The sequence below is a fragment of the Ranitomeya variabilis genome, chromosome 4 (genome assembly GCF_051348905.1).
Source record: "Ranitomeya variabilis isolate aRanVar5 chromosome 4, aRanVar5.hap1, whole genome shotgun sequence".
NCBI classification, from domain to species: domain Eukaryota; kingdom Metazoa; phylum Chordata; class Amphibia; order Anura; family Dendrobatidae; genus Ranitomeya; species Ranitomeya variabilis.
In genome coordinates this window covers 297,607,927-297,620,200 of record NC_135235.1, presented here as the reverse complement: position 1 = coordinate 297,620,200, position 12,274 = coordinate 297,607,927, and the positions used below count along the sequence as shown (strand labels likewise).

Below are 12,274 nucleotides of genomic sequence, written 5' to 3'. Positions count from 1 at the left end.
TCTGTTCCCCTCTTCCCACAATCGCATTTCTCCCACGCATCCCCCCTACTCTGGAACTCTACAACATATCAGACTCTCACCTTCAAAAAGAACCTGAAGACCTACCTCTTCCGGCAAGCCTACAACCTGCAGTAACCACCGATCGACCAAACCACTGCACGACCAGCTCTATCCTCACCTACTGTATCCTCACCCACCCCTTGTAGATTATGAGCCCTCGTGGGCAGGGTCCTCTCTCCTCCTGTACCAGTGACAGTACTAACCACTGCAGCCCACCAGTGACAGCGGTGGTGATGTACTTTAGTCACATGATTTCTCCAATGAGCAGCAAGGAGAGTATGTTTTTGTTTTTACATTTTCAGACCACCATGGGCCCATGTATAAAGATGATAAAAGTGGAGCAAACCACCTTTTTAACAAAAAAAAAAAAAAATAATAAATGTCCAGCAATGTCGTAAGAATCCTGACCATGTGATGTCGTGTATAATAAAAAAAAGCAAAGTCAGAGGTTTTCTTTTTTATAAAAGAAAGATTTATTTATAGTACTTAACCTGAATATACAAAGTAGTGGTCAAGCATGAACTAATGAGGTATACAGTTTTATAACCTAGTCATAAATGGTATGAAAGACTACAGCCTGTTCCTCAAAAATCTCTGCCGTACATACTTTGATAGCACATTAGGATACAGAAAAAAAAATTTACATATTAAACCTTGCCATTTTTTTCCAAAACTTTTGCTTGCACAACTATATACGGAACAGCAACAAATCAAGTCCAAAGATCTATACAGAATGCCCCAGGGTTTCCCTTTCCGGCTATATAAGACCCATATCTTTGGCCTTCATTGCATATGAACCTTCTATGCTAACACCATTATATTACAGGAAGGCAGCTTCACTCAAGAATACACATGGCCGTACTAGTATGAAAGACATGTGCTTCAAAGATGTACAGACAAAGCAAAGCTTATACCACCACTTAAAAAACAAAAAGATCTTTTTTTATTTTCTTTTTTTTTATTGTAGCAGTCAACCAGTACAAACAAGCACCAATAAATAAACATTTTACAAAAGAAAAAAAAAAACCTTTGCTATCTTGGCTTTGTGATGTTACAGGTTTCTAGTGCATGTGGGTTTTACAGTATATAAAAAAGTCGTTCTGTAAAATGTACAGATATAAAGCACATTCTCTACTGTTTAAATTCAACCATGTCACTTAAGCTATAAAATGTCTTGAGAAGGAGGAGGCGGACGAGGGGATTAGGCAGACTCTTTCACTTCTTTGGAATCACCGTTTTCTGTCTTCTGTTTTTTAGTTTCAGCTTCCTTCTGAAAAAGCAAAGAAACACAATTAATGACAAGGTGCTGGCTGTGCTGAGCATCACACGTAGCACCCACAATCAAGCCTTCAGAACTGTGATGTACAGGATAATGCTTGTCATAACCATCAGGACTACCTAGACATTCCTAACAGGAAGGAATGATTCAGGTGTCCACATATCACGGCTCGAGTGTGGACCCAGAGTCTCCCGACTTGACCTCAACAGTGACATATATGCACACACTTATGTCAAGTTTGGGCCAGAAGAACCACAATTCGAGGTCCAGATTCGCCCTAAGTGATGCACATGACACAATTCTCACCTCATCCTCTGCCGGGCGTTTTACCGAATGACCATCTGCCTCGGTTTCTTCTCCTTCCCCTTCCTCCTCATCTTCATCTCCTTCTCCCTCACCTTCACCCTCTGCTGGGAAGAAAATCAAAATGGTAAGAACAAGACACTTATAGCTGTAAATATTTTCCAGTATTAATATAAAAGGTAGGAAAAGGTATAGCTGAAACCAATTACCTTCATCGTCTTCCTCTTCCGGATCCTCTGCGTTTTCTTCGCTGTGATCTGCACCGTTCTCTTCCTGCAGTAAATGCATTCAAGGTTAGACAACCATAAGGTTTAGTCACTTACGTATGAAAATGCTCATTTTTTTTTTTTTTTTTACAATTTGCTAATTTCTTTTCTTACTAGTTTTAGGTTTACATTGTGTACTCTAAGGCTAGGGTCACATTGCGTTAGGGCAATCCGTTAAGCGCATAGCGCTACCGCAATGCTTCTCTAGGGTCCGCGTTCGGCTTCCCCGCTAGCGCAGATCCCCGATCTGCACTAGCGAGGAACGGACCTCGGGCGCACCGCGTACGCTGCAAGCAGCGTCCGAGGTCCGTCACTCAAATGACGGCACATCGCTAGCGCACACCCAATGTGGGCGGGCGCTAGCGACGCGTTCACCATTACAGGCTATGGCGGCGTTAACGGACTACGTTAACACCGCGTTATGCCGCGGTGTAACGTAGTCCGTTAAACGCGGTCACATAACGCAATGTGACCCTAGCCTTAGGGTACAAAGTATGTACTGTTTTTGATCTGTAAGTCATGAGATCAATAGCCTGTTTTTTGGACTGTTGCAGAATTCAGATGACACAAAATGTTATCAATCTTTGTAAATATGGACACGTACTAAAGTAAAACTGTTCCCATATGAATTTGTGGGAGTATGATGTGAATGTAAAAACAGAAACCAAAAAACACCATTTTTATGTATTGGCAAAGGTTGTTCTTAAAAATCACAATTACATAAATACATGTAACACACATGTATACTTATTATGCTCCACATCACGTACTGCAATTGGTACGTGCATGCCTTGTTACAGACTACAAATCCCAGGATGCCCTTCCATTGTTCCAACCCTATCAGATCGGTGATTTCACACAACCATACACGGATTACACTTACAGTCCCATTGGCTGGGGCATCTCCGCTGCCATTTTCTGCCTTTTCAGGTTCCTCTACAACTTCTTTCTTCTCCTTCAGATCCTGAAGAACGATAATATATACAATCAGAAAAAAAAACAGAAAAAATAAACAAAAAAATAAAAACAAAAATATTAAAAAATAAAAAACAGAACAAATAAAAAAACAGGAAAAGATTAAAAAACTGAAAAAACAAAAATCATAAAAATAGGAAAAAATAAAACAGAAAAAATATACAGCAGCAGAAAAAAAAATCAGTAAAAAAAAAAATAAAAATACATTAAAAACAATTATTTCTAAACCTTATTACCATCATTCTAGCCAGCATGAAGCATTACACGTGACCGAATCAATATATAAAGGTCGTGTCCAAAAGCATGTGCCATCCAACAGCCTTCTGTAGAGATTGGTGACATCCTTCACCATTGCTGCAGCTTACTACATGATTCCCTCACTGACATCTGTAGCAATTTCTGCACCAGGATGGAGACAATAATCGAATCGACCCCGCAGGGAGAGGAGGCGGGGCGTAGAACGCGCGCACAGGAAAAACATCTGCTCAAGGCGCGCCCCCGACACGGGCATCAGCAGCGGGAAACAAAGACTGAGCCGCGCAGGCGCAGAAGCAAGTAAAGAGCGCGCCCGGTCCCGCCTATAACTCCGCCCACCGCTGCTGCTGCTCTCCCGCATTTTCCAGCGCCTCCTTCCCGCCGATTTCCCCCCTCCCTCCTCTCTAGTCGCCTCCATTCGTTTGAACTCGACGTCTCCCTCACACGGAGGAAAAAAATAAATAAAATAGAGTGAAGAGGGGGCTGGATCGGGGCCAGCGCAGGTGGCAGCAAGGCTCCTTCCGAGGGGAGCCATAACACACCAGTCATAAAAACCAACATGGGGAATAGGAACATTATCGGCGACGGAATTCTGGTCACAGACGTGTAACGCGTAGGCAGGACGCGATATATAGACACCTGTGCACTATGTCGCGACACCAAAACACAAGGAAAGGGAAGAGATGGTGCTCTAGAGACAGGTGAGGTGGGAAAAGCGCGGGAGCCAAAGACAGGTGAGGGGAGAAGACGGAAAATACAAGAAATACGGGAAATCTGAGGTAAAGAAATACGGGAAATCTGAGGTAAAAATAAGGAAAAATCTTAGGTAAAAATACGATAAAACTGAGGTAAAAATGAAGGAACTGAGGTAAAAAGGGAAACAGGTAAAAATACAGGAATTCTGAGGTAAAAATACGGGAAATCTGTGGTAAAATATGGGAAAAATCTCAGGTCATGGGAAACAGGTAAAAATACGATAAAACTGAGAGAAAATGAAGGCAATCTGAGGTTAAAATACGGGAAAAATTATGATAAATCTGAGGTAAAAAAGGCTGAAACTTGAGGTAAAAAATGAAGGAAATCGGAGGTGACCCCCTTAATTATCACGACTGTATCGATAGATCAACATTATACCAGAAAAAAAAATGAAAAATACGGATAAAGTCCAATGCAAGAAATCCGCGGTAACATCACGCTGACAGAATCGTCGCCCGACCTATATCGTAAGGTTTTGACACAAGTTGCAGAAAATAAAATAGAAAAAGTCAATAAATCGGTAAAACGTGAAGTAGATAATGTGGGGGGAGTCGTCATCCCCACGACATCCTGCGCGACATCCCAGCCGACATCGTAGCGACATCTCAGCGACAGAGCAGGCTATTTGTCGCCAATGAGAAGGAGAGAACTCTCAGGTGGCCGTGAAGGACGAGCCGAGGAGCCGCCGCTGCCAGGTGACATCTTATCATTTCCCGGGAGAAGAAAAGCCGATAAAATAAAGCGAGGAAGGTTCCGGTCATCAATATCCAATCGGGATCGGGACCCCCCTCACCTCCTCCTCCCCCCCCCCCTCGATGTCACGATAAAAGTTGGCAGGGTAAACACACACACAGCCGTAATTGTGTCGCGTCAGTTACGGAACCGCGTGTGGAGAACGGACAACAAAGAAAAGCCGCCAGGAACAATGGAAGACACGATGTGTCAGGAGGAGGCAATGACTACAGTACCTTGGTAACTGGCACCTCGGTGGTGGCGGCAGTGGTGGTATCGACATCGGTATCGGCCATGTTCTTGGAAGTTCGGTGAGCGAATTAAATAATAATAAAAAAAAATAATAAAAAATAGGAGGGGAAAGAGGACTTAACCGGAGACGGGAGAAGAGGAGGGAGAAGAAATGATGGAAGACACCAGTGACCGAGGCGGTGTGGAGACAGGAATGAAACAATTGTACCACAAAGCGAGAATTAAATACGAACTAGCGCGGGGCGGAGTTATGGAGATTTGTGGCTTACTGATTGGTTGGCAGCTCGTTTCTGATTCGCCTTTCCAGCTGTCTATTATGGCCATCATCCCGCCCCGTCAAAAATTACCAAGCTCCTCGCTTTGTGATTGGTTTAAAACCGAGTAATACGTCCCGCCCATTAGGCAAATCTGCCCGTGTAGCTGCACGGATGCTCTGCGGCGGCTATTGGCTCCCGGAGCGCAGGCTTGTTGAATGGCGCAGAGCGCAGCCCCCTCCTTTGTTGCACGGCTGATGTTACTGGCTGGTACCGCGCTCCGTGCTGCGCTCCTGCGCCGGCCGCTATTGGCGTGTCACAGCTAGTAGGAGGGGAGCAGAGGAGTGCGGCTGGGGGAGGGGAGGCACTGGAGGAGCTCATGGGGTTGGGTTTTTTTTGTTTCTGGGGAAAACTTGAGTATAAAGTTAATATTTCCGGTTGTGGAAAAAATAAGCTTGTTGGGATGGTCCTTATTAGATGTTGCCGGGATCCTGCTACTGCCGCATTTCCCATGTACGTACAACCCTCTGGTTACGGAAATGATGCGGATAATGTGCAGGTAAAATCCGCCGCGGATTATGTGCAGGTAAAATCCGCCGCGGATTATGTGCAGGTAAAATCCGCCGCGGATTATGTGCAGGTAAAATCCGCCGCGGATTATGTGCAGGTAAAATCCGCCGCGGATTATGTGCAGGTAAAATCCGCGGCGGATTATGTGCAGGTAAAATCTGCAGCGGATTAGGATACCGGACATGATAAGACGATAAAGATGGAAGAGCGCAGCAGGAGAAGCACCAGGTGGTTACTTGGGATGTTTCAATGAACGGTGGGGGCCTCTCACCGGGAAGGGTTGTGCACCCCTGCACCGCTCCGGTAGGAAGGTAGAGGTCCGCTGCCGAAACGCGTAGTGCTTTAATAAAAGGTTTCTTTACCACCAATCTATTGCAGTGTGCTCTATAGCCACAGCACTTCTTAAGTTGGGCACATACATATTTTTTCCAAAATGCGGACCAGATAGACATTTTTACCACAGGTTTTGCCAGTAGTGTAAACTTGAAACTCATGGGCCCCGATGCGAAAGCTCCAACGGAGCCCCCAAATTTTTTAATCTTTAATAGCAATAGTCTTTTTCTAGAGGTCAAATGGACTTTTAGGGCCCCTAGGCTGCAGGGCCCGGGTGCGATTGCAACCCCTGCACCTGTTGTAGTTACACCCCTGGGTTTTGCCCTTTCCAGTGCAAGGCCATGTGCACATGTTCAGTATTTGGTCAGTATTTTACATCAGCATTTGTAGCCAAAACCAGGAGTGGAACAACCAGAGGAAAAGTATAACAGAAACATATGCACCACTTCTGTATTTATCACCCACTCCTGGTTTTGGCTTCCAAATACTGAGCGTGTGAACGTGGCCTTCAGGGTCACGGGGACTCCAAATGTCCTGTCTGAATAGAGAATGTTGGTCTTACGTGCGGACCTCCGCTCTATTCACAGTCTACGGATCTGCTGAAAATAACCGAATCCCAGAAAGGGTTATTGTCACCTGTAGAAGTTACCTCCTAGTCATTGCCAAAGGATAAGCAACAACTTGATCGATGGGTGGGGGGTTCCAACTTGTGGGACTCCCACCGATCTCAAGAACGAGGCTCTGAAATGAACCATCTGAACAGAGTATGGTGGTCGCACCTGCATGCCATTCATTTTCTATGGAACTGCTTGAAATAATTGAATCACGGCAGTCCCAGAAAGGGTTATTGTCATCTGTAGAAGTTAGCTGTAGGATAAGCAACAAGTTGATTGGTGGGGGGGAGGTCTGACTTCTGGGACCCCCACCGATCTTGAGAACGGGTCTCTGAAATTAACCATCTGAATAGATAGGGTATGTGCACACGCTGCGGATTTTGCTGCGAATCCGCAGCGGATTGGCCACTATGGATTCACAGCAGTTTTCCCTGAGCTTACTGTACCATGTAAACCTATGGAAAACAAAATCTGCAGTGCACATGCTGCGGAAAAAAAACGTGCGGAAACGCTGGGTTGTTTATTCCACAGCATATCAATTCTTTGTGCGGATTCCGCAGCGGTTGACACCTGCTCTTCAATAGGAATCCGCAGGTGTAAAACCGCAGGTGGAATCCGCATAAAAACCGCGGTAAATCCGCAGTGCGGATTTCCTGCAGATTTACCAAAATCGGTGCCGAAAAATCCGCACAGCGTTCCACAACGTGTGCACATACCCATAGAGCGTGCTCATACATGGGCACCTCCACGCCATTCATTCACTATGGGACTGCCAGAGATAACAGAGTTGTAGCAGTCCCAGAAAGGGTTATTGTCAGTGGTAAACGTTATCTATTAGCCACAAGATAGGTGACAACTTGATCATCAGTGGGTGGTTTGACTTCTGGAACCCCCACCGATCTTAAGAAAAGGGCTCTGAATTGTTCTGTCCAAATAGATCTGTAGTCGGACATGCTAACCACCGTTTAATTCATTCTCTATGGTATTTTCCAGAGATAATCAAGTCACAGCAGTCCCAGAAAGGGACTACTACAAGGGTTATTTTCACTTGTAGAAGTTATCTCCTAGCCATAGGATCAGTAACAACCTGGGTGGGGAGGACTGACTTCTGAGACCCCCACCGATCTTGAGAGCGAGGCTCTGAAACGTCCCATATAAATAGATCGTGGTTGTACAGTACAGACCAAAAGTTTGGACACACTTTCTCATTGAAAGATTTTTCTGTATTTTCATGACTGAAAATTGTACATTCACACTGAAGGCATCAAAACTATGAATTAACACATGTGGAATTATATACTTATCAAAAAAGTGTGAAACAACTGAAATTATGTCTTATATTTTAGGTTCTTCAAAGTAGCCACCTTTTGCTTTGATGACTGCTTTGCACACTCTTGGCATTCTCTTGATGAGCTTCAAGAGTATAGTCACAGGGAATGGTCTTCACTTCACAGGTGTGCCCTGTCAGGTTTAATAAGTGGGATTTCTTGCCTTATAAATGGGGTTGGGACCATCAGTTGTGTTGTGCAGAAGTCTGGTGGATACACAGCTGATAGTCCTATTGAATAGACTGCTAGAATTTGTATTATGGCAAGAAAAAAGCAGCTAAGTAAAGAAAAACTTGTGGCCATCATTACTTTAAGAAATGAAAAGTCTGAAAAATTGGGAAAACTTTGAATGAACGTGTCCCCAAGTGCAGTGGCAAAAACCATCAAGCACTACAAAGAAACTGGCTCACATGAGGACGCCCCAGGAAAGGAAGACCAAGAGTCACCTCTGCTTCTGAGGATAATTTTATCTGAGTCACCAGCCTCAGAAATCGCAGGTTAACAGCAGCTCAGATTAGAGACCAGGTCAATGCTACACAAAGTTCTAGCAGCAGACACATCTCTACAACAACTGGTAAGAGGAGACTTTGTGCAGCAGGCCTTCATGGTAAAATAGCTGCTAGGAAACCACTGCTAAGGACAGGCAACAAGCAGAAGAGACTTGTTTGGGCTAAAGAACACAAGGAATGGACATTAGACCAGTGGAAATCTGTGCTTTGGTCTGATGAGTCCAAATTTGAGCTCTTTGGTTCCAACCACGTGTCTTTGTGCGACGCAGAAAAGGTGAATGGATGGACTGTACATGCCTGGTTCCCACCGTGAAGCATGGAGGAGGAGGTGTGATGGTGTGGGGGTGCTTTGCTGGTGACACTGTTGGGGATTTATTCAAAATTAAAGGCATACTGAACCAGCATGGCTACCACAGCATCTTGCAGCGGCATTCTACTCCATCCGGTTTGCGTTTAGTTGGACCATCATTTATTTTTCAACAGGACAATGACCCCAAACACACCTCCAGGCTGTGTAAGGACTATTTGACCAAGAAGGAGAGTGATGGGGTGCTACGCCAGATGACCTGGCCTCCACAGTCACCAGACCTGAACCCAGTCGAGATGGTTTGGGGTGAGCTAGACCGCAGAGTGAAGGCAAAAGGGCCAACAAGTGCTAAGCATCTCTGGGAACTCCTTCAAGATTGTTGGAAGACCATTTCCGGTGACTACCTCTAGAAGCTCATCAAGAGAATGCCAACAGTGTGCAAAGAAGTCATCAAAGCAAAAGGTGGCTACTTTGAAGAACCTTGAATAATAGACATAATTTCAGTTGTTTCACACTTTTTTGTTAAGTATATAATTCCACATGTGTTAATTCATAGTTTTGATGCCTTCAGTGTGAATGTACCATTTTCATAGTCATGAAAATACAGAAAAATCTTTAAATGAGAAGGTGTGTCCAAACTTTTGGTCTGTACTGTACATGCGCACCATGACTCTTTTCACTCTCTATGGGATTGCTGGAAATAACCAGCACTGCAGTCCCAGAAAAGAGTTATATTCATCTGTTGAATGTATCTCCTAGCCATAGGATAGGTGACAACTTGATCATTAGGTGGTCTGACATCTGGGAACCCAAGTGATCTCGAGAACGAGCTCTGACTTGTCCCATCTCAATAGAGCGGAGGTCGGACATGCTTATCATCACTCCATTCAGTCATTAAGAGACTGCCAGATATAGCCAAGTACCATGAGTGACTTTTCTTTTATAGCAGTCCCATAGAGAATGAATGGAGCCATGGTGAGCATGGTCTGTATTGTAAAATACTGACCAAATACTGAACGTGTGAACGTGGCCTTACAGAGCAGGAAGAACTGAGAAGATCGTGTAATTTGGTGGGAAAAGCTTCAGTATTAACTGTGTTTTCAGCTTCCGTTGTAGAAGTGTGCATACAGAGATACTGTAGCTGTCAGTCACAGATAGGACCGCCCATTGGACCCAAAATCCCAGAAAGAGCAGAGGATTAAATGATGAAAACAATCCGATCAGCTCCTCTCCCCCTGCGCTATAACATGGTGCCTGCTGATTGAACGGCATTCTCATGAATTCTGCAAATCAAAAGCAAAATCCGTCTGTTCCATATTTAGATTTTGCCGTAGATTCTCCTGTCCCGTGTGGACGCACACTCATGGGGGCCGATTCATTAAGGTATGTATTAGGCCATGTTCACACGTTCCTGATTTCCCTGCTGTTTTTCTGCACTAAAAACCGCAGCTCTTGGCAGAAAACGCAGGTGCGGTTTTTGGTGCGTTTTTTGGTGCGTTTTTTGATGCGGTTTTTAGTGCATTTTTTTATGCAGTTTTCTCTGCAGATTGTCTGTGTTTGACACAAATAAAGCTTTAACTGCAGTGGGGAAAAAAAAAAAGAGAAATGATGTCATTTCCTTGTCCAACCCTTTTCTTCTTCCATCCTCCATTTTGGGACTAAACACCAAAATGAGTGGACATGTTTTGAATGACAGCGCTCCACAGAGTGCTGAGCGTAGGCCAGATCACAGCCCGCGGATCCAGCTCTATCCAGGTATTTAAGTGCCACGTATTTAAGGCTACGTTCACATTTGCGTTGTGCGCCGCAGCGTTGGCGACGCAACGCACAACGCAAACAAAAACGCATGCACAACGCTGCGTTTTGCGACGCATGCGTCCTTTTTTTGGTTGATTTTGGACGCAGCAAAAATGCAACTTGCTGCGTCCTCTGCGCCCGGACGCGTGCGCCGCAGTGACGCATGCGTCGCAAATTGCAAGTGAAACGCATGTCCATGCGCCCCCATGTTAAATATAGGGGCGCATGACGCATGCGGCGACGCTGCGGCGCCCGACGCTGCGGCGCAGACCGCAAATGTGAACGTAGACTTAGTGCCACGTATCACGTATTTCAGTGCCACGTATTTCAGTGCCACGTATTTAAGTGCCACGTATCACGTATTTCAGTGCCACGTATCACGTATTTCAGTGCCACGTATTTCAGTGCCACGTATTTCAGTGCCACGTATCACGTATTTCAGTGCCACGTATTTAAGTGCCACGTATCACGTATTTCAGTGCCACGTATTTCAGTGCCACGTATTTAAGTGCCACGTATCACGTATTTAAGTGCCACATATCACGAATTTCAGTGCCACGTATTTCAGTGCCACGTATCACGTATATTTCAGTGCCACGTATTTCAGTGCCACGTATTTCAGTGCCACGTATTTCAGTGCCACGTATCACGTATTTCAGTGCCACGTATTTCAGTGCCACGTATCACGTATTTCAGTGCCACGTATTTCAGTGCCACGTATCACGTATTTCAGTGCCACGTATTTCAGTGCCACGTATCACGTATTCCAGTGCCACGTATTTCAGTGCCACGTATTTCAGTGCCACGTATTCCAGTGCCACGTATTTAAGTGCCACGTATTTAAGTGCCACGTATCACGTATTTAAGTGCCACGTATCACGAATTTCAGTGCCACGTATTTCAGTGCCACGTATCACGTATTTCAGTGCCACGTATTTCAGTGCCACATATTTAAGTGCCACGTATTTAAGTGCCACGTATCATGTATTTCAGTGCCACGTATTTAAGTGCAACGTATTTAAGTGCCACGTATCACGTATTTCAGTGTCACGTATTTAAGTGCCACGTATCACGTATTTAAGTGCCACGTATCACGTATTTAAGTGCCACGTATTTCAGTTGCACGTATTTTTTGCTATTGTAAGGTGGCATTAATCCCGGTTAATAATGGAGAGGCGTCAATAAGACGCCTATCCATTATTAATGCTATTAAAATGATCAAAAAAAATATAGGGGGACCCCCCCCCCCAAAAAAAAAAAATGACAGGGTCCCCCTATATTTTTAGGCCAGAAAGGCTAGGCAGACTGCTGCGGGCCAATATTTGTGGCCTGGGAAGGGGTTAAAATACCCATGGCTGTTCCCAGGCCATGAATATGAAGCCCACAGCTGTCTGCGTAGCCTTTCTGGCTCAGAAATAAAGGGAGAGCCCCCCCAAAAAAAGTGTTGGGGTCCCCCTATATTTTTAGGCCAGAAAGGCTACGCAGACAGCCGTGGGCTTATATTCATAGCCTAGGAAAGGGGCCATGGATATTTGCCCCCCCCCTGGCTACAAATATAAGCCCGCAGCCGCCCCAGAAAAGGCGCATCAAAATGATGTGCCAATTCCGGCACTTAGCCCCTCTCTTCCCACTCCCTGTAGCGGTGGGATATGGGGTAATGAGGGGTTAATGCCACCTTGCTATT

General features: G+C 45.0%; 1 protein-coding gene and 1 long non-coding RNA gene across 3 annotated transcripts in view; one reads left to right on the top strand and one right to left on the bottom strand.

Moving 5' to 3' along the window:
- Positions 1-509: 509 nt before the first annotated feature.
- Positions 510-5,073, bottom strand: LOC143764583 (uncharacterized). 2 transcript variants are annotated; one of them, XM_077250285.1, is made up of 5 exons: positions 4,863-5,073; positions 2,792-2,872; positions 1,852-1,915; positions 1,646-1,749; positions 510-1,330 (listed from the first exon to the last, which is right to left on the bottom strand). In XM_077250285.1, exons 1-5 carry the CDS (start codon positions 4,920-4,922, stop codon positions 1,262-1,264), a joined length of 378 nt encoding a protein of 125 aa, XP_077106400.1. In that variant the 5' UTR covers positions 4,923-5,073; the 3' UTR covers positions 510-1,261. The 2 variants fall into 2 exon arrangements, with proteins under 2 accessions (XP_077106400.1, XP_077106401.1); XM_077250286.1 differs by having other exon boundaries at positions 1,646-1,746.
- A 434-nt stretch (positions 5,074-5,507) lies between these two features.
- The window catches only part of LOC143768863 (uncharacterized), a 37,919-nt gene continuing 31,152 nt past the window's right edge, over positions 5,508-12,274 (top strand). Inside the window, exon 1 of the long non-coding RNA XR_013214084.1 lies at positions 5,508-5,645. This is a non-coding gene — a long non-coding RNA (uncharacterized LOC143768863). The remainder of the gene's footprint in view (positions 5,646-12,274) is intronic.

Coding starts and splice junctions, on each gene's coding strand:
- LOC143764583 (XM_077250285.1), bottom strand. CDS start 4,922: ATGGCCGATACCGATGTCGATACCACCACTGCCGCCACCACCGAGGTG. Junction 2,873..4,862: donor CCGAGGTGCCAGTTACCAAG/GTACTGTAGTCA, acceptor ATCGTTCTTCAG/GATCTGAAGGAGAAGAAAGA. Junction 1,916..2,791: donor ATGCCCCAGCCAATGGGACT/GTAAGTGTAATC, acceptor CATTTACTGCAG/GAAGAGAACGGTGCAGATCA.